Below are 25,101 nucleotides of genomic sequence, written 5' to 3'. Positions count from 1 at the left end.
AGGAGGAGCTGGTCTCATAGCTTAAGTGCCACTCAGTGCTTAACACCCGCTCAGGGCGTCTGTCCCGCCTTCAGCCAGCTTTCCTGTCTGTCCAGTGGCGAGCCAATCACCTTCCGTTCCCCACCCCTGAACACCACTCCCTCCTTCCACTTCCCTCTGAGGCTCAGAGGCTGCAGATCCCTGCTGTGTGAGAGCTCCCCCTGCTGGTGAGTTGCCTAACAGCTGCCTGCAGCCTTTCCAGGTCCTGGGGGGAGGGGGAGGCCGGCCACACAGTTCTTCCACCCCACCCCCCAATCTAGCACCTGTTGTGTTCCTGAATGCAATGGGCTTGGCCCCTAGTTAATAATAATATTGACCTAGATAGACCAGTGGTTTAACTTGGTATAAGGGATTTACATGGGTCTCCATGTTGGTCTGAGGCAACAGAACAAATTTTGAATCCAGGGGCACTTTTAAGACCAACAGAGTTAAATTCTAGGTAGAGGGGCATGCAGACAAAAACTCATACTTTTGTTCAAACTTTGTTCTGTTGATGTAAGGGAGTTCTACATTTGTACAGGGTCACCCTGTGGCTAAGGGGGATTTGATCCTCGGCCTCCCAGGTGTCGGTCACAAACTGTAACTACTGTACCCCACTGCCCCTCCCACTCTCCCACCTTACCCCTCTGCAACCCAGAGACAATTTCAGAAGCGAGATAAACTGGCGGGGAGGGGATTCCTACCCCTACGTGCATACATCCCTTTAAAAAGAATAAGCATCCCAAAGTTCAAATTGCAAGAGTGATTTCCCCCCCTCTCCAATGCAGGGGGAGTCAGGAGATAGTCCAAGGCAGCCAAGCTGGGAAGGGACAATGCCCATGTGATGCAGGTGATGCGGGTGGCTGTACCTCTGGAGCCAAAACCCTTGAAGAGGCAGGAAATCAGGGTGAAGAATTGCTGTCCTCGGCCCTTCCTTTCTTGATCACTCTTCTCTCGCTTCCCTGAAAGCAGGTGGAGGGAGCCCCCTTCGTCTGGTGGGGGGAAAGGAGAGTTTTGAGGGACGAGTGGAAGTCTACCACAATGGCCACTGGGGCACCCTCTGTGATGACCGGTGGGATGACCGGGATGCCGAAGTTGTGTGCAGGCAGCTGGGCCTCAGGTCTGTGAGTGTTGTGTTGCCCTACCCAGTTTTTGTGGGAACCAGCCCCACAAGAGGGCCCTGGACTCCTTCATGGGTACGTGTTTTTCTCCTCTCCAGTGGAAACCCAAAGGCTGTGTCTTGGGCCCGCTTTGGTCAGGGCTCCGGCCCAATCCTGCTGGATGAAGTTGAGTGCTCAGGGAATGAGCTGTTCCTGGACCAGTGCAAGAAGACTAACTGGGAGGAGCACAACTGTGACCACACTGAGGATGCTGGGGTGATCTGTGACCCCTTGGCAGGTAGGGCTTTCTCCATTGCTTCACCAATGAAGGTCAAAACCTAATGGTGTAAAAGTATGACTCTCTCTTATTGCATGTTGAACAACTCTTGCATCTCTTTTATTGTTGGGAGTGGTATGACTGCTCCTGGGTTTGGGGCTGATAAGAACTGAATAATGAGCAATCAAACATAATCAGTTTGAATTTTGCCTGCTTCAGCTTAATTTGTATATGGTCATTAAAAACATGGAGGGGACTTCTTGCTATGGTGTTTAATTGCCCTAACCATGTTTGCCTGTCAAAGGTTTTACATATTAGACTCAAAACATCTTCTTTTAAAATCTTCATCTGTATGCATGTGATAGATGTCTCTATAGCTTGCATTTGCCTTGCTTAATCTATTACTGGTTTGCTGCATTGGTCTCTTGGCTCAGCCTGGCCAGCAATTTCTATATTGTCAAAACGATAGAGCGAGTAGCCTTCCTACCAGCCTCTTTATGAGTGGGATTGGACTCCTCTCTTCTCTCCACCTATCTTACAGGGTCAAAAAGAGAGACACTAGCTGGCAGAAAACAGGTGGATTGTGTGATATGTAACGAAGACCTGAGAACTCTCACGGATAGTAAACTTATTCGTGGACTGTTTATTTTCAACGTGTCGGTTCATGTGATGGAATGCAAATTTCCACCTCCTTAGAACTAAACCCAGCATGTCAGGGAGAAGGGTGGTAATTTAGCCTTCCAGTTTTTTGTCTGCAGGAGTTTCACAAAAATAGTGTTCAGCATATGAAGCCTTTTGTTGCCATTTGAAACGATACAGCCCAGAGACAAGTTTACAGTGAGGTATAGACCCCAAAGGTTAAACTGGCCTCAACCAGGGCCTCGTGGAATGTGTGAGATCATGGTGAGATCAGGGACTTGGGACAGTTCTGCAGGGCCTGTAAAAAAGAGTTGTTCCACCAGGCCTATGGCTGAGTCCTGAAAACACCAAAGTTCTGGCCTCCATACCCAAAATGTCAGTCATATCGACCATCAAACAGGCTTAGATGACCTCTCTCACCAGAGAGGAGTGTTTTAGAATGAATTCAGTTTTAAAATTGAACATTCAGAGCATTTCCGCACATGGTTAAAAATAGCATTACGCCAGCTGAGTGGGGTAATGCTAAATAAAATCATGCCTCCCACCCCGCCTTACCTTTCCTGCTGTCTAGCTCTTCTCTGCTGCCATTTCGCGCTTCTCCCCTCTACAAGTGCTGCTGGAAATGGCAGAAGAGAGCAACGTGATTTATATGTGACTCTCTTCCGCCTGCCAGTCAAGCATGCTTTCTCCATGCTTTAAAGGTCTTGTGATGCCCGCTATTAAAAAAACCCCCCAAAACAGTAGTTCTCAGTTGAGAAACGCCGACACATCTAATCACAGATGCATACTGCGTCCTTATTGCCATTGCATATGGAATCACAATGCTTGCTTCTTTTAAAAATAAATCTTGTTCCTGATTGGGCAGGGGGAAGCTTAGAGAGGGCATGCTTTGTGCTACAACTTTGGGGGAATTTTTTTTTGCCTTTGCCTGCATGACTGAACGCCTATTGGTTGCTCCAGGCAGTTCAGTTGAAAAAGAAAAACCTCCCTTCTACTGCCTCGCGTGCCTCACATGCTTCCTCCCTCACGTGCAAACACGCACACACACACAGATGCTACCCAGTGAGGGCTCGCTGCCGCTGTTTCCCCTCCCCTGCATGCACAAATGTGCACACACACATTCTGCGGTGTTCCCTTACTGTGGGTGGTAGGTGCATTTTAAGATTTCAGACATTTTAAAAATGACATTCCCGTCCCCAGTAGAGGGGGTGAAAGCAAGGAAGGGACGAGGCAGGCACATTGCACATTTGAGCCTCCATACATGTATTTGGCAGGTGGGCTGCTGGCTGCTCTCCATTAGGTAGCGCTAAATAGGTTGGTGAATCCACTTTTTGGGATTCCCCAACTAGCGCTTTAAAATGGAGGATATAGCCAGCCGGTTACTGTCCAAATGCTGGATATTGGCAACATCATGTGGAGGGGCCTGAACATAACGACTTCATAAGGTAAGCATTACACTATATTTAAAGGGTGTGGAAATGCTCTCAGTTTTAAAACTGAATATAAACTTTATTTTAGGATTTTAATATTAACTGTTTTACTGCTTGGTATTATTTCTATTTTTAAACTTCTGTCGTTACCCACTCTGAACCTTTGGAGAAAGGAGGGATATAAATAAAATTTATGTGGCATGACATTCTCCAAAGTGCTATTCTTGCCTTTCTCACGTTTACTGTTGGCAGATTAGATTTATTGTTCATCCTTTAACTCTGATGAAGGGAGGGATTCTCTACAAGGCTGCTCCAAAATCCCAAAGCAGAAGAGCACAAAAGTGCATTGAGACAGAATCATGGAAACAAATCCAGGTTTTGCATGTAGCTGAGTAACTTGGTTCACTCTAGCTGCTTTTTGCAGAAGGGGAAGGATTAGCAATTGCGGGCTAATAATTCTTTGATCACAAAGAGTGGCTTAGCAGGTGACTGAGCAGGAACAAGTGTGTCTGTGTGTGTGAGTCCATGTGTGTGACGCGTGTGTGTGAACTGCAGACTCCTGGCCTTCTTACCCACAGAAAGCACACGAGCCATTTCTGGCTTAAGATTTTAGTGAAAAACACACACACTTTCAAGTTCTCTAGAGATGCTTGTCGGGTGTGTTGCTCAGAATTCTCACCGCTTCATGGTTGCCTGGATCTCTAGGCCACCGCCATTTCTCCAGGAGGCTTCAGCCTTGGCCTTTGTGGCTTTGCAGTAGAGAGCTGTGAGGCATCCAAGTTCCAGATGACACGATGGCTGTTGCCAAGGTCATTCCAAAAGGTTAAGATGAATCAAATGCTCATCGATGCCAGTAACATGGGTAGGCACGAGGGGAATTTCCCTTCCTGATCACTTGTTCATCTGTGTGTCCCACATCTCAGCAGAAGGCAGCATCCGCCTGGTTGGAGGTCCTGTCCCAAATGAAGGGCGAGTGGAGATATACCACAGTGGAGACTGGGGGTGTGTCTGCAACGATGGCTGGACAGGCGTTACTGCCCAGGTGGCCTGCAGGCAGCTGGGGTTCAGGTAAGTTCAAAGTCTGAAATGGCCTCCGCAGGGAGCTGTTCACATAACTTGGGAGCATGTGCCATGCCCAGTGTGCGCAAGTGACTCCCTGCCAGGGTCATGTCAGCTTCTGAAAATGGCATGGCCCTCTTTTCACAGTCCAGAGTGGGAAAAGGCTCTCTCTGAGTTTTCCAGGGTCTTTCCCAGCAGTTCTTGTGTGGCTGTAGCTAAAGTGAGCTGTGTCAGGGGAGCTGTGCTCAAGAATGGCCCCAGGCCAGGCAGGTCCCCAGTGACCCTCTCTGCTTAGTTGATTCCCCATCTGCTTCATGGGATGGGCACTTGTGCAGCTGCGGGTCCTACCTGACTGAAGTTTCAAATGCACAATCAGGAGTTTAAGACTCCCAAAGAAGCAGTTTGCAACCCCCTTTCAACCCCGTCAATGCTGACTTGGCAGCTCCAAGGAGCCATAATGAAGGCTCCTCCCACATGGGAGATTTTGGGGGGCATGGAACTAGGGCTGCCAGCTCTGGGTTAGAAAATACCTGGAGGTTTTGGGGCTGGAGGATGGGCAGCACCTCAGGGTAAACTCCCCTGTTTACCAGAGCTTCCCAACCCCCCCCAGAGCCCCCCCCCTCCAAAGCAGCCATTTTCTCCTGGGGAATTGGGCTCTAAGAGTCTGGAAGTCAGTTGTACAATCAGATCCCCAGAGAGCACAGGGCTGGCAGCCCTGTGTGGAATGCAGGAAGTGTTCTGTGCTCCCAGGGGCAGTAGGAGCCAGGCACCCTGACTAGCGTGTGCCCCTGTGGGGAAAGCACAGCCTGGCAGCACTTGCACCACCTGCAGGCAGCCTGGCTCTGAACACTGCAGGCTGGAGACTGGGTGCGGCAGGCACATGGGAGGGCACCAGTGGGGGACCCCCCTCCCCATCGTCCACCAGTCTCCCACACTCCCAATGGCAGGACTTACGGTTCGCGGTGGCTGGCCCCTCTGCCACCCCCTTGGTGTGGGTGCAGGATGTCAGAGATGGGGGGCAGTTTGTGGGCAGGCGCATCACCTGCTTGCTCTGGATGTGAAATAGGGTAGGTACACTGCAGCCTGTGAGGCTTTGTACATGCACTGATTTCATGGGGACGTGTCACAATTTCTTGGCAGCCTGAAAGAAGGGGACTATTGATTTTGTCACCCTAGAAAATAAGTTCTCAAAGTTGATTTATTTTATTGGGTGCTTTATGTATTTTTTATCATTGTTTTGTGTGTCAAAATTAGACTGAGGAGGACCCAGTGAAGGTCGAAACATGTCACGTCTAAGAACTCAGACTAGACGGTGCATATGATCATTTGTCAACCATGTCCTATGGGCTTTGTTTGTGTTTTTAGCCTTAAAGAAGTTTTTTAAAGCTGTGCACAGTAAATGTTTCTATATTTTGTGACCAACTTGCACGGGCATCCAACCTTTCAGGTCCTAACTAATTCTGGTTGGGTTTTTGGTTTCCAGGGCCTGGAGTTCTTTTGGGATTTCACCTGTGCAGTTCCCCTGGGTGGGGGGGAGGATGGCAGCTTTGAAGGGTGGGCTGAACATCCACATGGAATTCTCTGCTCTCCTCCAGCCACTCCCCCTCCCAGTCTCCAGGAAGTCCCCAAACTGGACTTAGTACCCTGGTCCAAAAGCTCACTCCGCTGCGGAGATCACTGGATAGAATCATAGAAGAGTGGGAAGGTACCTCCAGGGTCATCTAGTCCAACCCTGTACAGAATGCAGGAAATTCGCAACTACCTGCCCACCCACAGTGACGCCAATTCCATGCCCAGCCTCTGCTTTAAAACTTCCCAGGAAGGAGAACTCACCACCTCCTGAGGAAGCCTGTTCCACTGAGGAACTGCTCTCCCTGTCATGACTGGGGCCAGTCCATGGCCTGCGAAGGGAAGGAAGTGCCCCTCGGGGGAGATGGGGATAAAGTTGGGGAGAAGGCCAGGTGCGCATCATGTTTTGCTTCCTCTTCCAGGGGACCTGCCCGGCTGGGGTCAGAGGGGGAATTTCCTCCTGGTCAAGGCTTCATCATGCTGGACGATGTGTCCTGTGTGGGCCCTGAGCGCTCCCTCCTGGATTGCTCCCATAGCCAATGGGGTCAGCATGACTGCTCACACGAGGAGGACGTGGGAATTCACTGCTCCCTGGAAAACGACACGATCACACAGGAGGCCCCAGGTAACACCACACCTATCCTCTCAAACAAGCAGCGTGGCAGGAGGACAACTGGGACAACCATTGATCTCCAAGCGACAGAGATCGGTTCCTCACCCTCTTTCTTGGGTGCCTCTTTTAATGTCTGAGATTCAGGTGGGCCTCCATGTTGGTCTGAAGCAACAGAACAGTTTGTGTCCAGGGGCATCTTTAAGACCTACAAAGTTTTATTCAGGGTAGAAGCTTTCAGGTGCATGCACACTTCTTCAGACACACTGAAAGAGAAGTCACCGGTCATTACCTATACGCAGTATGTTGCTGAAGTTTCTTTGCTATAAAACAGGTACTCCTAGGAACTTTGGAAATGGACTTGAGCAGGAGATTGTTGAATTACAAGTTATTACCACACTCAGGACCTTGGAACCCCCTGGGCTTAACAGAGATATCAGCTTCTTATCTCACTACACATGCTCTCAGTTCTCATATCTGTTTGTAAACTATTGTGTTGTATCCTGATTTGCTGCTATTCACAGATCTTACTAATCGCCTTCATTCAGTCTTAGATTCTCAGTTACTTATGCATCTTGACTCTAATAAGTTCTTCCTGGCAGCGCTCTCCCCACCATATGTAATGATTGGTGCATTCATTTCCAACATGTCTGAGGCATTGTGCTTGCACACAAAAACATATGCCTGGAATAAAACTTTGTTCGCCTTGGAAGGGCCTGACTGGACTCAAACTTTGTTTTAATGTTTTTGCCCAGGGATGACCTCACGGTGGCTGCTGAATGGCTTGGAGACCAGCAGTGGTGTGCAGTAGCAGGGTGGCCCCCCGACTCCCATGCTCCGTGTGAAATCAGACCTTAGTCTGGCCACATCTTGTTGAGTTTGGCTTTGAGTACGAGCAGCGCCCTGCTATGTCAGCCCTGCCCTGCCCTGCCCTGTCCAGGGCTTCATGCCCTCTTCTGCTGTTTTGACTTTCTCCCAGGACTCCCTGTGCGGCTGGTGGATGGGGAGAACACCAAAGAGGGACGCGTGGAGGTCTTCCTGAACGGACAGTGGGGCAGTGTCTGTGCTGACAGCTGGACAGACAGAGATGCTCTGGTGGTCTGCAGGCAGCTGGGCTACAGGTAAGAGGATCGCAAAGACACGGCAGGAGGTCACCCGGGCAGAGCAGCTAACCCTGGGCTGAGACATGTGGGAAGATTTGGGGATGGGAGCTCACTGGGGAATATAAACGCCAATTTTCCCACGGGATCTGATCTCTGTAGCCCTGGGATGTCTCAAGGTCCCACCTGGAGGGTGGCAACCCTAAGCCTCAGTCAGTTTCTAGATTTGCCAGAGAATTGTTGGAAACCAGTGAGCAGCACAGGCCTGCCCCCCTGCTCCTGATGGAAGACCATTGGCTGGCCTTGGAGAAAACAATCCTAGGATGGGTGGAGCAGAGTTGGGCTGAAGGACAGCTGACCTCTTTCTAAAGGAGGCCGGACTCCTGCCCTTCAGCCTTCTTTTGTGGGAGTAGATTACTGCTTGGATGATACATGGGGATGCCAACTTCCAGGTGGGGCTTTCTGTAATTTTCCTGAAGCAGTACAGAGCACAGCAGTACAGAGCACAGAAACCTGATCCCCTGAGAAAAAATAGCTCCATTTGAATCCAGAACGACAAGAGCTTCGGGCTCTGAGGTACTGAGAATCAAGGCTCCCTTGGTCAGGCATGAGCAGGAATGGAGATCTCGTTTGGCCCTAGATGGAAAATGCAGAGGTCCCAGACACAGGGCCATCAGCTAGATTAGGGAAGGGGAGGCAGAAGATATGCATCATGTCTTTGCATCATTTATTATAGGCATTCTGGGCATCTTCTAGCTGGAATCAAAGGACTTAATGATCTCCAGTTCCACTCATGTCTGCCAAAGGGAGCTTTGACTCTCAGAGGCTCAGCGCCCGAAAACCTTGCTGGCTTCTGAGCTGCTGCTGGACTTCGATCTAGATGTTCTCTGCAGACCAAGGTTTAACCGCCTTGCTCAGGAACATGATGCGCAAAACCGGGAGGTAGTTGAAGGTCCCACCAGTCAATTGACCACTTCCTTCAGCCTGCCTCCAGCGTCTGCAGCGCCCAACCCTACTAACTACAGTGAGCACGACCACAGAGGGGCTGTCTGCCACAGGGCTGGAGCCAAGGGCTAACCTTGGGCGGTTCCGTGCCATGTGCAAATGCAGCCAGCCAAGGAGCCTCCTAGGGTGGGAGGAGCTGCTACCAAATGGACCTATTCTGAGGCAGAGAAGGAAGGCGAGAAACAGCTCTTTCCCTGGGGAAAAGAGATGTCATTCGCTTTCAGGGCGAAGTCATGCTGGGGCTATTTTCTGCAATCTGTCACAGGACATTCCAGAACTAACTGTATGTGGTACTACAACATGCCATTCTCACATGGTAGATTGTGCTTCTGTTCTTCCCAAAACACACACACACAAATTTGTAACAAACTGACAAACTGTTAGGCAGCCAAGAGGTGACCAGTGACACTAATTGTACTCCATCACTGCTGCAGAAATGGCTTCCAGAGAAAGGAGAGGGCCTGCTTGCTGTGCAGCCAAATAGACACCAGAAAATCCAGTTCTGTGACTCAGTCCCAGGTGCACCGCTGTGATGTGCCTGGCCACAATGAGCTCAGGGCTCTCCTAGTTCATTGGTGTTCCCTTCTGTTCCACTGAAGCCCTTTCCATTTTGTTCCAGACCTCAAGAAGCAAAGCACCATGTGACCACTTTGGAAAGTGGAGGCCTGGAGAAGCCTTTCAAGGTTTGGGGGCTCCTCTTTGCTTACCTGGCCTTTTCCTTGTTCTCTCCTTGCAGTGGAGCTGCGAAAGCCAAGAGCATAGCCAATGTTGGGGGTAGGCATGGACCCATCCACTTGAACAATGTGGAGTGCAGTGGCATGGAGCGCACCCTGGGGGAGTGCATCGTCCCAAAGAGTGGCAATCTCGACTGTTGGCGCAGCAAAGAGGTTGGCGTGATCTGCAGCTATGTGGAAGGGGAGAGCCAGGCCCTCAAAAAGGCAGGTGTGTGTGTGGCACATAGCTCCCCTCCCCTGCTTGGGGAGTTGCCCCTTTTCAAGGCTTGAGGTGCCATCCTAAGTAGAACTAACACCCTCTGGGTGGGGCCTGGAAGCATGACTGATCTCCAGACCACAGGCACCAATTCCTCTTGATCCTGGAGCATCACATCCCTCCCCAAATGCCACCCTCCTCCTACTCTGCCTCCTAAATTCCGAACTGTCTCCAGACGGGGCAGCCCTAGTCAAGAGGCAGAGTAAGCAAGTGGGATTCTGGGCTGTATTGAAAGAAGTATGTGTCCAGATCACACGAGGTGATGTTACCACTTTACTGGTAATCTGGTTAGAATACTGTGTTCAGTTTTGGGCACCCCTGCGTTGAGCAGGGGGTTGGACTAGATGGCCTGTATGGCCCCTTCCAACTCTATGGTTCTATGATTCTATGTAGAAAAGCTAGGGCATGTCCAGAGGAGGGCTACAAAGATGTGAGGGGTTTGGAGACCAAGACGTATGAAGAAAGGTTGAGGGAACTTGGTCTGTTTAGCCAGGAGAGAAGATGATATGATAACCATCTTCAAATACTTCAAGGGCTGTCATATAGACGATGGAGCAGAGTTGTTTTCTGTTGCCCCAGAAGGTTGGACTAGAACCAACGGGTTTAAATTAATTAAAAAATTTTTTGGCTAAACATCCGAAAGAAGTTCCTGACAGTTGGAGTGGTTCCTCAGTGGAACAGGCTTCCTTGGGAGGTGGTGGGTTCTCATTCATTGGAGGTTTTTATGCAGGGGATAGATAGTCATCTGACAGAAATGCTGATTTTATTAATTTAGGCAGATTGTTAGTGGGTGGGCAGGAAGGGATCTGCCAGTGTTTGTCTCTCGTGGCCCTTCCTTGCATACTCAGAGAATCGCCACTGTGGGATGGTAGGTGAATTTCCTCCAGGATTCTAGAGATGTGTGTGTGAGGGGAATCATTTGGGCATGAAATTGGGGTCACTGTGGCCAGTAGTTGTGAGTGTCCTGCATTGTGCAGGGGGTTGGACTAGATGACCCTTGAGGTCCCTTCCAACTCTATAATTCTATGATTCTGTGAAGGTGATTCCTGTATTGTCTGATAATGAGCCATATGTGTCTCATAGGGTTGCACTGTTTGCTCTGGCTGCCAGACAGTTAAGGGTTGGTGAGGGGCCTCTGAAATGACATAATCAATGTCATAAAAGGACACTCTGAAATGAAACAACATCAGTGGGGTTGCCGCAGCCAATTTCATTAGATGGCAGTGAGGGGTGGTGGCTGATTCTGATGATGTTCTATTGTATGGATTCCAGTGTATGTGATTATCTGCTTTTATTGCTTATGGTTGTCTTTTGTACTTTGTAATGACCTATGACTGTACAATACATTTGATGCTTCTGAATTAAAAATCAGTAGGTCTCCAGGTCTTGTTGACATTAATTCGAGGTTCATAGAAAACTAAAATGGAAAATATTGATCTATTGTCATGTTCCAGTCAAATTCCTCAATAGGGATGCACCCTGGAAAAAAAATTCAGTATGTTTTGGATTCAGGTCAATTCGATTCAGCTAAATCTGAATCACCCGAATCACTGGTTTTGGATTTGGAGATTCGTGTTCGGCAGAATCAATATGATACCATGGTGCCATTATGGGAAAATTGGCCTTTTCATATATTCCGTGATCTGTGTGGGTTGGGGGCTGAGATAGATGCACCAGACCTGTTGTGTAGCAGCAGGAGCCTCTCCCCAAAAGAACCACCAAGTTTCAAAAATATTGGACCAGGAGATCCAATTCTGTGGTGACCCAAAGATGGTGCCCCATCCAACGTATGGTGGGGAAAAAAGAGGTGGGGGGCACTATTATTTACTTACTTACTTACTTTTATTTCCTGCCACTCCCGGAACTGGCTCATGGCGGGGTACAATTGTCCATAATAAAACCCCAATAAAACCACATTAAAACACACTAGGACAGGGGTAGGCAACCTGTGGTCTTCCAAATGTTCATGGACTACAATTCCCACGAGCCCCTGCCAGCAAATGCTGGCAGGGGCTCATGGGAATTGTAGTCCATGAACATCTGGAGGACCACAGGTTGACTACCCCTGCACTAGGACATAAAAAGTCATAAAACAAGAAGCTCAATCAGATCTTCCTCACCACACTGGCCTCAACCATAAGACTGACAGAAGAGCTCCATTCTGCAGGCCCTGCGGAACAACGAAAGCTCCCACAGGGCCCAGAACTCCTTCAGGACCTCATTCCACCAGGTGATGGCCAGAACCAAAAAGGCCCTGGCCCTGGCCCTGGTTGAGTCCAGGCATGCTTCTCTAGGGCTGGGAATGACCAGCAAGTTGGTGCACGCAGAGCGTAAGGCTCTGCGGGGAGCATAGGGCGGTCCCAGACCACAAAGGGCCTTAAAGGTCAAAACCAAAACCTTCAACCACATGCAGGCAGCAACTGGTAACCAATGCAGCTGCCTCAGCACAGGCTCCATATGGGCCCTCCAAGATGTTCCTGTGAGGACCCTAGCAGCTGCATTTTGAACCAGCTGTAGTTTCCAGATCTAGGCAAGTCTTTAGAGAACAGACAGGGTGATAGTAGCTATGCCTGATGAAGGTGGAAAATGCCTGGTGTCTCCTTAGTGAGGCATCTATGGTTACTCCCAAGTTCCTGGCCTGGGGTGCAGTTGCAAGTTGCGTCCCAGCCAGGACGGATAAGCGGACTTCCTGTCCCTTCCTCCTACTTCCCAGCCATAGGACCTCAGTCTTGGAGGGGCTGAGTTATAGAAGACTCCTCAAGCCAATCACTGCTTCCAAACATCTGTCAAATGGCTTTTTTGGTGGGAAGTCTATGAAGCCGTCCATGAGGAGATAGAGCTGGGTGTCAAAAGCATATTGGTGACAACCCAGCCCGAAACCCGCACCAGCTGGGCCAGAGCGCACATAAAGATGCTGAAATGCTTGGGGGAGAGCACCATGCCCTGAGGAACTCCACAATGGAGTCGATAGGAGCACAACAACTCATCCCCCACAGCCACCCTCTGGAGATTAACCAGCTAAGAGCTGTGCCCTGTATCACCATCCAGGTGAGGCGATGCCCCAGCACTTCATGGCCGACCACATCAAAGGCAGCTGACAGATGTAATAGAACAAGTACAGCTGACCCGCCCTGATCCAGCTGCTGACAGAGATCATCCATCAGGTTGACCAACACTGTCTCCCCCCATGGCCAGGACAGAAGTCAGACTGATATAGGGCAAGAGCCAAAGTTTCATCCATTTGGGTGTCCTTAGGTCCCCATGTTCCAATATTCTGGAAACTTTGAGGTTCTTTTGAGGAGAGGCTCCCACAGCTACACTAGAAATGTATTTATTATTATATTTATATACCACCCTCCCTGAAGGCTCAGGGTGGTTCACATAAATTTGGTAGATCTATCTCAACCCCCAACTCAAACTTCACACATACATACCCCAACTAAGAAATAGATGAAAAGGCAAATATTCCCATTGATTTTAATGGCCACTCAGGCTATAACAGAGTAGCTGGATTGCCAAATTCAGATAAGGCTGTTTCAGACTGTTTAACTGCAGGGATGGGTGATTTGGCTCACATACATCCAAAAAGTACCTAAATCAGCATTGCTTTGGATACTTTTCAGCTTATCCAAACCGAATCAGCCATTTGTACTCCTCAATAAGCAGACTCTCAGTTGAAGAATTCTCTTTATTAAAGGGTTAAAGAACAAGCACATGAAAACTCTATGCTGAAACTGAGGGCTTAAGATGCTCCCAATCCTCTTCCCTCAGCATGTCTTAGTGTCAAAACCCAGGTGCATTCCCACAAAAGGGAATCAGAGCTGTCAACTATGTCAAAGAGACATATGGAATGTATCCGCCAGCATCCCCGTGGTTACAAAGTTAAAATAACATTGTTTACAATATACAGCTGCCCCTGGGACTCTGATCAAGCTAAGCTGGCAAAAGCTACTTTAAAAGAGTAAAGTCATTCAGAACATCAGTGCAGCATAGACAGAGTGCAGAGTGCGAACCCAGCATTATCATGGCATGAACATACAACAACATTCACTTCATTGACCAGTGCATGCAGCTTGTCACTGCCACTCTACACAACGTCTTTGTAGGACAGGATATGGACCTGACATGCATGACCAAGTCCTGGAACATGGAGCTGGTGGAAAAGTCATTTCCACATTCTCCTTGTCCCAGCTCATGAGGAGGTTTAGAGACCATCATGAAAGCTAGTGTCTTCCAAAGATCATCTTGAAGTAGCTTTGGTCTAGCTGATTGGCTATGGTGCAGACGCTCCCTTTCTCAGATGTTTTCTCTTTCTCAGCAGGTTCAGTATTTGGCACGTGTGGCCTGCGCTTGATTCATCACCGCAAAAAAAGGATAATTGGTGGAAAGAAATCTCTCAGGTACCTCACTTGTTGCTTGTAGCCTGGGATGGCAGAGCAGTAGTGACCTGGCTTCAGCACATCTGCATTGTCAGGCAACCCCCAAATATTTGTTCCTCTTCAGAACAAATATTAGTTCCTTCTGCCTAATGCAGAGCCTTATGGGTCCTCTGGAAAGCTATCAGAAGTTCTGAACACCCCCAGCCCTGGGATGGGCTGCCCTGAGGCTGGCCAGGCCCCCCCCTGGGGTGGAAGACGGGAACTCTCACTGGCAGCCTTTCTTGCCTGCTGCCTCCTGAAGAGGTGGCAAATGGGAAACTTTATCGAAAGCATGTTGCACACAGTGTGATGTCATTTCCCAGGAAAACCAAGAAGTGACATTGGGTTGGTCTAGGAATCACCAGGAGCGATATGATGTCCCCTCTGTTTATTCCCAGAAGTGACATCATGGGTCATGTGATACTGGTGCCTTTCTATGACCCCACCCCCCAGCTCACTTCCCCTTTGAGGAGTTATGCTTTTTTCCCCCAGGATTTTGTGCCTTGTGTCGACTTTACCATTTGGAACTGTGAAGCTGCTCCTGGCCTGCCTCTGACTTCTTTTTTTGCCAGAACCAAATAATGAGTGGCCAAATGAAACCAACTTGCATTTATTTGAAATGGAATGTTCATTGCAATGGGGCAGCTGCGGCAGCCTTTTCAAGAAAAGTAAAAGAAAAATCCAGTGGCACCTGAAAGCCTAATCATACAATCAGTATTGCTGGCTGCCACTGGACCTTTGTTTGTCATTCATCACGCTATTGTTTTAACTCACTGGCTGTCAGACTTCTTGCTTTGCTTGCCAGAGGAATCAAAAATACCATTTCCACAAGAAGGGCCAAATTGCACGATGCCTTCTACCTGCAATTGTGGGATAGTAAATTGCGCCGTTTCTCCCCTCTACAATGGAAAGCCTTCCTGCTTGCCTTTTCCTCTCCTCACTAGCCAGGGGAAAAGGCACAAGAGAGAGCAACCCGCTCTTTTACTCACCTCTCCTTGGTGTCTCTATCAATGGAGGTGACCAAGCTTTGTTTTGTCTCCAAAGTCCCCCCGAGTGTGAATTTTTTAAAAACTGAAACCTATGCATGGCAGGGCTTACTGCCTCGGTGTCAGAGTGCTCCGAGAGGGCAACGGCCCTGGCAGTGAAGAGGCAGTCAGCAGTGGTGCTGGAGGCTTCTGTGTTTGCGGTTGGGTTCTGCTGAGCTTCTTCCGTCTATTACAGGTGGGGAGGAGGGGATGAGCCTGTGAGGGGCTGCAGATCGAAGAGGCTGAGGGGAGGAGGAGTCCGGCCGCAGGCAGGCAGAGAGGCACGGAGTGATGTCTCTGCTGCCTCAGCAGAAGCAGGAGCCAGTAGTGGCACCAGTGTTGAAAAAGAGGGGCCGGCGGATCTTCTTGGGCACTCACACAGAACCCAAGTGCCAGGCGCTCTTGTTCTCCCTGGCACACGGGCCGCTGAGCAGCGGGGGCATCGAGTGTAAGGACTGCGGGCAGCAAGAGTGCTTGGGGAAGGAGAGGGCTGGAGACAAAGGTGAGTGCTGAAGGGAAGGGCTGAGCGGCAGGTGGGCAGACAAGCGGGGTGGGGGGGAAGAGGAGCAGATGCCGTCTGAACTACTGCAGGGATGTGATTCTGCCTCCCTCGCAGCGCTGTACTTTTTTGTGTGCTGTATCATAAGTGGCAATTTGTACGCATTGCCATGCATAGGTTTCAATTTTAAAGGTTTGCTGGGCAGGAAATGGAGAAGGGAGGGGGCGGGACAACGCTCAAGAGCCTGGCACGCCTTTCCGCCTCCATATGCTCTTATCCTTTGTTGATCACTCCTTGCTCACCGCTGGGATGCGAGATAGAGGGTGGCAACTGCACTTTCCTCGATTTACGCATCGCACTTTTAAAATGTCCAAAACACAACCTGTTTAGTGGACAGCCTTGGGATGTTGGCAACGTCATATGGAGGGGCCTCTATATGCCGCCAACATTAAGAGGCTGTGAAGCAACATTTTCTTGTGCGGAAGTTGTGACAGTATCACCATCTTCCCTAAAAAGAATAGCTCCTACCCAGAAACTCTTGCTGGTTTCTGAGGTGCTCCGGGACTCCAGTCTAGATGTCCTGCACATGCCACTCCTCTGAGATGACACATCTCCATATCTCTACATTGGATGCTAAAAAGACAATACAAATACAAGGCATTGCTCTTCAAAGCTCCTTCTGTTTTTTGAATCTTCAGCTTGGCAAGCCATCTCCTTCCCAGTTGGAGCCTTCCTGCTGTGGTCAGGATGTGAGGGTGACCCTCTGTTCTCTCCACCAATCCCATGGGGCCATACAAGAGTAATGAGTTGACCCAAAGCATAGGGATTGTTTGGTGTGTAATGAGACTCCTAGGATTCTTCCGAGTGTCCCTTTCCTCCCTTTGCGATGACTTCTTGGCTCTCTTCCAGGGGAGGCTGGCCATGGCAGGCCTCGCTGCGGCTGAAGGGCTTCCATAGAGACACTCGTTTGCTGTGTGGAGCCACACTTATCAGCAACTGCTGGGGGGTGACAGCAGCACATTGCTTCAAAAGGTCGGTCCATGAAAGCACAGCCAAAGGGCAGAAGGGGGCAGCACAAGGTTGCCAGCTCTGGAGCCTTTGCGGGTGGGGTGGGAGGTGGTGGGAGGGACCTTGGGACAGTATATAAGGCCATAGAGTTTACCCTCCACAGCAACCATTTTCTCCAGTGGAACTCACCTGGGTCACTGGAGATCACTTGCAATAGTGGGAGTTCTCCTGTGCATATTCTTTTTTGGAGGGATTTCTTACCCTCTGCCCCAAACCCCAAGAAATGATGAGCTGCATCTTCTGGGCAGAGACGGCTGCAGATGGTGGTGACAGAGCATGTGGGCTTATGTCTACTGCACCATCTGCTGGCTTGGTGCTTTATAAGAAAACAGGAGTAAAAAAAGATAAGAATATCAGAAGAGCCCTGCTAGATCAGACTAGGGTCCTTCAAGTTCAGCATCAGTTCCTTTAGAGCAGTTGTTTCCAGCCTTTTGACCTTGGAGCAGCCCCTGAAATAATTTCTCAGGCTTTGAGGTGCTCCAGAAATTGTCAGTTGGCAACGCCTCTCTGCCTGTTTTAATAGGCAGGCTCAAGGATGATGGGGGGGGGGGGGGTTAAGGAGGGAGTGGGCATGCAGGGTCTGCCTCCTCCCAGGCACTGAAACCAGGAGAGAACTCACTTGTGCTTTTGGGGGGGGGGGGAGGGGAGCATTGGGAGGAGCCAGTTCCCTAGCTTGTAGCCATTCCTAAGGCAGGAGGGGAAAGGCCATGGAGCCCCTCCGGAGCCCCTGTAAGCTCCTGAGGTTCTGTGACTCCTTAGTTGGGAATTCCTACTCTAGAGGTTAAGGAAGAGGGCATAGAGGCTGTGTCAAAGGCAGACAGACTCACAACAAGGCTTCTGGATTAATAGAAAGCTTTATTGGAAGTAGTTCTGAGCACTCTAACGTCTGAAGTCGAATCTAATCGATACATGGTCAGCAAGCAGTTATCAATGCATTTCTCCTGCCCAAATGTCCCCTCTTTCCCTGGGTGGAATTCCCCCCCCCCCCCCCGCTTCCAGGTGCCATCCTGGGCTTCCTGCCAGATCGTCTCTGGCTTCCGCATCCTTGGCCCTTCTTTGTAGATAACAGAGCAACATTTGCAACTAAGTGTCACAGCAGGAAAGAATACACATTGCAGTGTGAAATAGCTCAGGGTCATAAAAAAAGGTTACAAAGGTTCTACAAACACACATTCTACAAAAGATGGAGTCTCTCTGGTCAATCTCAAAACATGGCAGAGATCAGGGGACTGATCCTGACAGGCTGGGGCCTTTCCCAGTGTTGCCTCCCAGCTTTCGAATTCAGAGGCTGATTGCCTCTGGAGGTTCCATTTAGTCCCTCTGGAGTTTCCATCCCAGTCTGGTTTCCGGCCTGGCCATGGGGTAGAGACAGTGCTAGTCACCCTGATGGATGACTTCCGTCACCAGCTGGACCGAGGCGGGACAGTGCTGCTTATATTATTAGATCTCTCGGCAGCGTTCGACACAGTAGATCATGAACTTTTAGCTCACCGCCTCACCGATGCCGGGATCAGAGGGACTGCCCTTCAGTGGCTGATCTCCTTTCTCCAGAATCGCGGACAGAGGGTAGCATTAGGAGAGAGCTCATCAAGGGGCAATTCTTTCTCCAACCCTATTTAACATCCTTATGCGCCTTCTTGCCCAGCTGGTGAGGAAATTTGGGCTGGGTTGTCACCAATATGCCGATGGCACCCTTCAAGCTCAACCCTTCAAAGTCCTGTGGCTGGGCAGGAAAGGCCCAAGGGAGGAAGCGCGCCTACCCAATCTGGATGGAGTGCAGCTAAAAGTGGCCCACTCTGCCAGGAACCTGGGAGCGATACTTGATGCCTCCCTCTCAATGGAGGCTCAGATCACAATGGTACCACGGCTGGTATTTTACCACCTTCGCCAAGCCAAACTATTAGTGCCCTACTTGGCCCCGGAATACCTTGCCACAGAGATCCACACGATAGTCACCTCTAGGCTGGACTTCTGTAACTCGCTCTACGCTGGCCTGCCCTTATCCTTGATCCAGAAACTGCAGCTGGTCCAGCACGCAGCTGCCAGGGTCCTCACAGCAACTCCTCAGAGGTCCCATATCCAGCCCATCCTCCAGAAGCTGTGCTGGCTCCCAGTGGAATTCCAGATCAGGCTTAAGGTTTTGGCTATCACCTTTAAAGCCATACACAGTCTGGGCCCATATACCTGAGGGACCGCCTCCCCACCTACACTCCTCAGAGAGCCTTGTGCTCTACTACATCCAACCTCCTGGTGGTCCCTGGCCCCAAGGAAGCCCGCTTGACCTCAACCAGGGCCAAACCAAATGCCACCAGGCATTTGGTTGAGGTCGACCAAACCAGTTGGCCCCCAATCTCCCCCCCTACAACCAACACTAATCGGTTCTACCCACTGGGTCCCAGTAAGAGTTGAGCTGAGGGTCTCACAATTTCTATTTTATAATGTTATGATCTTGTTAAGTTATTATTGTTATATTGTTATTACTGTTACTGTTACCTGTTAAAGGTAATGGTAAAGGTATCCCCTGTGCAAGCACTGAGTCATGTCTGACCCAGCAGTGATGCTGGGGTGACGCCCTCTAGTGTTTTCTTGGCAGACTCAATACGGGGTGGCTTGCCAGTGCCTTCCCCAGTCATGACCGTTTACTCCCCAGCAAGCTGGGTACTCATTTGACCGACCTTGGAAGGATGGAAGGCTGAGTCAACCCGGAGCCGGCTGCTGGGATCGAACTCCCAGCCTCATGGGCAGAGCTTTCAGACTGCTGTTACCATATGTTAATTGTATCTTTTCCTGTTTTCTGTAAACCGCCCTGAGCCCTCAGGGAAGGTGGTATAATAATAAACAAATAAATTAATGAATGAATAGTCCCCAGGGCCAGTAGCTGCTGAGAGACCTCTCACCCATGAGAAATCCCCTTTGAAATCCCTGTGGCCATCGCTACACCTGCTGGGAATGAATTCCATAATTTAAACTCATTTCCTTTGGCCTGTCCTGAGCCTACTTCACAACAATTTAATTGGGTGCCCCATCATTCTAGCGTTATAAGAGGGGGAGAAATGGATCTTTCTGTTCACTTTCTCCACTTTCTCTCATAAAGCATGGCTTTATGAACCTCTGTCATGCCTCCCCTGAGCTGCTCTTTTCCTAGAGGGACACTCACCAGCCTCTCCTCCAAGGACAATGCTCTCTACTTTCCCCATAGCACTGCTCAAAGGACGCCATGGGGACAGCAGCACAAAGCGGAGGGAAACCCAGCTCCAGATCCCCCCTGTGACCTTGGGGCAGCCTCTCTCTCTCTCTCTCTGTCTAATTTTCCTCAACAGGGATGGTTGGGAGGCCAACAGTGGGGAGGAGAAGGATGTGCCCTGAGCTCCACAGAGGAAGGGCAGCCCAATGGTGTGCTGTGGTGGGAAATAATGAGTTTTCTTTTCCCTTGAGATCAGGTTTGGGGTAGATGTGAGGCGCTACCTCCTGCGCGTGGGAGATTACCATACCGGCGTGAGGGAGGAGTTTGAGAGAGAGCTGCCTGTGGAGAAGATTGTCCTCCACAGGAACTACCGGTATAGCAGCAACGACAACGACATTGCCCTTGTCCGGTTTCGGGGGAAAGATGGCCATTGCCTCTCCTTCAGCCACCACGTCCTTCCCATTTGCCTGCCTAGCAGGAAAGAGAAATCTGCTGTTGACAGACAGGCCTGCATCATCTCTGGCTGGGGAGACACAGGTGAGGGGTGGTGGTGGTGGTTTCATGATTGCTCGTAGAGGAGCCTTTGTACAAGGTTGATAGTGCTGTGTTGATAGGAGGTGAGAGGCCAGCCCTTTTGAGAGCCGACCCTGGCAGACCTGTTAGGATACTTGCTGTGAAAAGGCCAATACAGTTTCAAATTAAAAGCTCAGAGCAAGAAGATTCTTCTTTTGCCAGATTAATGCATCATCCAAATAAGCTCAGTCAAAGGAGATAACTGGGGGAAACTTTGAATTGGAAGCTCTGGCAGTTAAATGAAAGAAGAAAGTAAGACAGATTGGCACAGAGCCCCACAGTGTTTGCCCGGCATAGATACTATGAGGCAGCAAGGGGTTCTCCTGCTTCCCCAAAGCCTTGTGGTGCTTCCAGATACCTCCTGAGTTTCCCACATCGTTTCCAAACCTGCTTTACTATGATGTTTTGGGAAAACAGCAGTGGTGGTGGCATCCCCATGGGGAGAGTAAAGTCGGGATCTTCCTCACCCCTCCCACATTGAGGTGACTGTCCTTGCACCATCCTCCATGGTGGCCAGCCATTCATTCTCCACCAGAGTGCTTTTTGTGAAAAAATTGTCAATTGGCATATTATTATAGAGTGAAAATGTCACTGGGATGTGGCTGATAAATTCTCTTTTATTTATTTAAAAAAGAACTAAGTCTCTAACCCTTTTCATTACACAGATGAAAATTTTGCTATGTGGTTAGAATTTTCTCTGGCTCTATGTACTCATCTCTGCATTAATTATACGTATTTTAAAAATCACAGTTTTACCAGGAATGTCAAAACCAAATAGGAAATGTCTTAGCAGTGCTCATTTACTTGATTGGAGTGGTTAACATATCTCTGAGCCACTGAATCTGGATGTATTGGACTGAAAGATGGTGAATCTGTTTTTCAAAAGACAGAAGCCTTCATAATGGTAAAATCTCACTTCTGGGGAGATGGGCATGGCCTGACTCTTATGAACAATTAATTGTTTTACAAAATGTCTACCCCAGCTTCCTGCCCTCATAAGGACCCTCAGGGCAGCTAACAAAGCAAAACCCCTGCTTGGGGTTGGTGGCACCACCCACACACTTATCCCACATGCCCAAGCAAGCCCCGAGGCTGCGGATGTTGTCTGCCAGGTTGCAGCAGGGCATGGATTTGACCACGTCTATTCAGGAGTCGGCCACACTCAGCAGCAGAAGCCAACCCATCTGAGTTCTTACCGGAGATAATGCTGGCAGTGAGACCCAGGGGAGCTAGGACCAAGGGGCAGGGAGAGCAAGCAGCACTGGTCTCCTTACAGGAAGCGGGCAGGGCAGCCAACTCTTTAAAGTCTGGGAAAAGACCCGGGAACTCACCAATCCCATTGGCCCAGAACTGGGCCCAGGATCAGCCCGCCCTTGGGGAAGCATTTCGAAGGGAGTCTCAGGAGCAGCCAGGGAGGAAGAGCCAGATCTATTCCCTGGCAGGCAGGCAGGAATAAGTGATTGGCAGTCACTGCAGGGCAGAGTGGGAAAAGTGAGTGAACGGAAACCCCCTCCTCTTGCTCTATCCTGGGCAACTTGCTACCAAAAGCAACCCTGGAGGGTGAGACAGATCTGGAGTCACACCCAGCTGCAGTGGATCCTGACACACACAATAAAATCTCGGCTTAAACCCAATCCTAGTAAACAAATAATTCATTAAGCCAGAACTTAATGAATAAATACAAAAACATAAAAACAACAATGAAAACATTGGGCAGGAAGAAGGGAGCACTGGGGAAATGACAAACAAAACAAAACAAATCCTTCACGTGGTGGCAGAAGATGGCAACGGAAGGAGACCGGCAAGTCTCCCTGGGGTGCCACAGCTGAGAAGGCCCTTTCCTGGGTTGCCGCCTGCCTAATCTCAGAAGATGGAGGTGCCTGCAGCAGATTCTCCAGAGGTGACTGTAGTGGTTGGATAGGTTCATAATATAGCAATATATTAAGGTTGTTTAGAACCGAGGTAGCTTACAAACAAGGAGACCCTGAAAAACACACTTTCAAAAGGATGATATTAAAATCCACATAGTATAAAATGATGTCTCTCATTAAAGTAGTGCTTTCTCCTGGAGGGGGGACGCAGGGGAAAAGCTGCTCCTCTGTGCCTTGAGCTGTGCTTGCAAGACTCTGTTCTTCTTCCAGGGAAGTCCTATTCGAGGATGCTGCTCCAGGGCTCGGTGGCCCTGCTTGCCCAAAAGGTTTGCCAGTCCCGGTACGGGGAGAAGTTCACCAGTCGGATGCTCTGTGCCGGAAACCTTTCTGAAGATAACCGAGTGGACAGCTGCCAGGGTGACAGTGGGGGCCCATTGATGTGTCAAAGGTCAAGTGGGCACTGGGTTATTCTGGGGATCACTTCCTGGGGTTATGGGTGCGGCCAAAAAGATTCCCCTGGTGTTTACACAAAAGTCAGCAAATTTGTGCCTTGGATCAAGAAGGTAACCAAGCTGAAGTGAAATCGGCCCTGCCAAAGAGGGATTAATATCACTTTAACCTAACTGAATCTAAACCATGGAAGAGAACATTAGCTTTGTCCTGTCTGTAATTCATTGTCTGCTGCTGCCCCTGGAACCGAAGAAGATTTCAGGACTCCCTAAGAATAGACTTTGGTTCACTGATGTGTTTTTCACATCCTTGCACTTGATATATGCACATTAATCCTATTCTGTGGTTCTAATTGGAAGTATTGGGTCAGCCCAAATCTTGGCTTGTGATCAGCCAGCAAACCAAAACTGGAGTTGATGGTTTGGAAGCGCAGTTTGTACTACCTGTGGCTTGGTGTGATGCTGGAGTGGGCACAGCTTGGGGACAGCCGGCTGGCTCTCTGTGGCCGCTGGAACCCAGAAGACAAGGAGCCGAGTGCTGAGAAGATAAAAAGGCCGTCAGCAGCTCTGGATAACAATTTGCCTGAGGGACATTGGGAAGTTCCAGTCACAGTTTCGGGTGTTAAGCAGTGTTCATGTTTTCCATTTTCCCTCCAGTCAAGGGGCAGATATAAGCTGGCCTCCTACCCTCTCTGTTCTCCCAGCACTCAACTTTTGGCTTGTTTTCGCAAAACCAGCATCTCATCTCAACATCATAATTTCTGCACAGACATGTTGATGCAAAGTACTTGGACATTACATATATCAGCAGATGTTTTCTTTAAAGGCAGACTATCTCACCGTGGTGTAAGTGAGGGGGGAAAATCTGTCCACTCTGTCATCGGGTCCTCTCCAGCTCTGTAGGAGATGCCGATAGCTTTCTGCTGGAGCAGCCTGTGCCATCTGGTGCCTTGCCATGAGCACAAGGGAATGGCACCATACTCCTCCCACTGTGATGGGGCCAGCAGAATCTTTTAGCAGCAGCCTCTAATCTGGAGAACTCCCCCCCCCCAAAAAAAAAAAACAGCTGGGTGACCTTGGGCCAGTCACAGTTCTCTTAGAGCTATTGTTGCAGAGCAGTTCTCTTTGAGCTTTCTCAGCCCCACCTACCTCATAGGGCATCAGTTACAAGGAGAGACCCCTTTGGGTAGAGAAAAGCAGGGTATAAAAACCAGCTCTTCTTCTTGTGTAAACTATCCAAAACCTCACTACATATTTTTGATAGAAAATAAGAGCACCAGAGGTACCCTGCTGGGTCTGACCAGTGGCCCATCTTGTCTGGTGTCCTGTCTCATGCAGAAGCCAACAGTTGCTCTGGAGGGCCTTCCCTTGACGTTACCTCCTAGCCCTGGGTTTCACATGACCAGTGCCCCCTTTAGACCCCTGAAGGTCCTTTCCTCTTGAACCTGTCCCATCCCCTTTTAAAGCCATTCCAGTTAAGTGGCCACCTCTGGCTGCAACAGATGCTATTACTTCCTTTTGTCTGCCCTGAACCTACAACCTGTAGAGCAGTGGGCCCCAACCTTTTTATCACCGGGGACCACTCAACGCTTGACAATTTTACTGAGGCCTGGTGGGGGGGGGGTAGTTTACTCCTCTACTCTTAACCACTGCCCTGACGCTCTCTGATCACTATGGTAATGTTTAAACATCCCTTCAAAATAAGATACAGACACGCCACAACAATGGACATTTTATTTTCATGGAAATTTAACTCATGACAATGACAAATCAATGGGAACCCTGAGCTTGTTTCTCTGCAACGAGACAGTCCCATCTGGGAGTGATGGGAGACAATGACACCGGAAGTGTGTTGTAAAGGGCTGGGGGGGGGTGAAGTAAAGGGCCGGGGGGGGGGAGAAGGCGTCCTTCGCGGCCCACCTCCAATTAGTTGATGGACCACATGTGATCCGCGGCCCACAGGTTGGGGATCGCTGCTGTAGAGTACACCTCCTGTGGAATCCATGTGAGAATCATTCTTTCCAAGGGTGCAGTCAACATGCATTCACAGAGCTGTCCATGTGCCAGTTACAGGGGAGAATCTAGTTCTTTGTCCTTCACACATATTGTCAAGGCAGCTAACCAGAGGAGGTAGAACTCCCCGTGAACTGCAAGAGCTGTACTAGGGTTGGGCGCTTCGACGTCTGACACAGCCAGCGCTGTGGCACTGGCTGCTTT

The 25,101-nt window shown here is 49.6% G+C and overlaps 1 protein-coding gene across 11 annotated transcripts in view; it reads left to right on the top strand.

Moving 5' to 3' along the window:
- The window catches only part of LOC143841618 (neurotrypsin-like), a 38,454-nt gene extending 14,745 nt beyond the window's left edge, over nucleotides 1–23,709 (top strand). For 4 of the 11 annotated variants that reach the window (XM_077346182.1, XM_077346175.1, XM_077346185.1 and 1 more), the window contains 10 exons: nucleotides 988–1,138; nucleotides 1,238–1,416; nucleotides 4,388–4,532; nucleotides 6,515–6,717; nucleotides 7,682–7,823; nucleotides 9,544–9,749; nucleotides 14,116–14,197; nucleotides 16,649–16,771; nucleotides 20,248–20,528; nucleotides 22,706–23,709. In XM_077346182.1, the coding sequence (XP_077202297.1) occupies nucleotides 988–1,138; nucleotides 1,238–1,416; nucleotides 4,388–4,532; nucleotides 6,515–6,717; nucleotides 7,682–7,823; nucleotides 9,544–9,749; nucleotides 14,116–14,197; nucleotides 16,649–16,771; nucleotides 20,248–20,528; nucleotides 22,706–23,016 (1,823 nt within the window). In that variant the 3' untranslated portion in view covers nucleotides 23,017–23,709. Of the gene's footprint in view, nucleotides 1–987; nucleotides 1,139–1,237; nucleotides 1,417–4,387; nucleotides 4,533–6,514; nucleotides 6,718–7,681; nucleotides 7,824–9,543; nucleotides 9,750–14,115; nucleotides 14,198–16,648; nucleotides 16,772–19,400; nucleotides 20,187–20,247; nucleotides 20,529–22,705 lie in introns of those variants that run through there. The other 7 variants (XM_077346178.1, XM_077346180.1, XM_077346177.1 and 4 more) reach the window with 7 other exon arrangements.
- The last annotated feature ends 1,392 nt before the right edge of the window (nucleotides 23,710–25,101 follow it).

Source organism: Paroedura picta, chromosome 7 (genome assembly GCF_049243985.1).
Source record: "Paroedura picta isolate Pp20150507F chromosome 7, Ppicta_v3.0, whole genome shotgun sequence".
Classification (NCBI taxonomy): domain Eukaryota; kingdom Metazoa; phylum Chordata; class Lepidosauria; order Squamata; family Gekkonidae; genus Paroedura; species Paroedura picta.
Note: the sequence above shows the minus strand (reverse complement) of the source record. Positions and strands in the feature narration are given on the sequence as shown.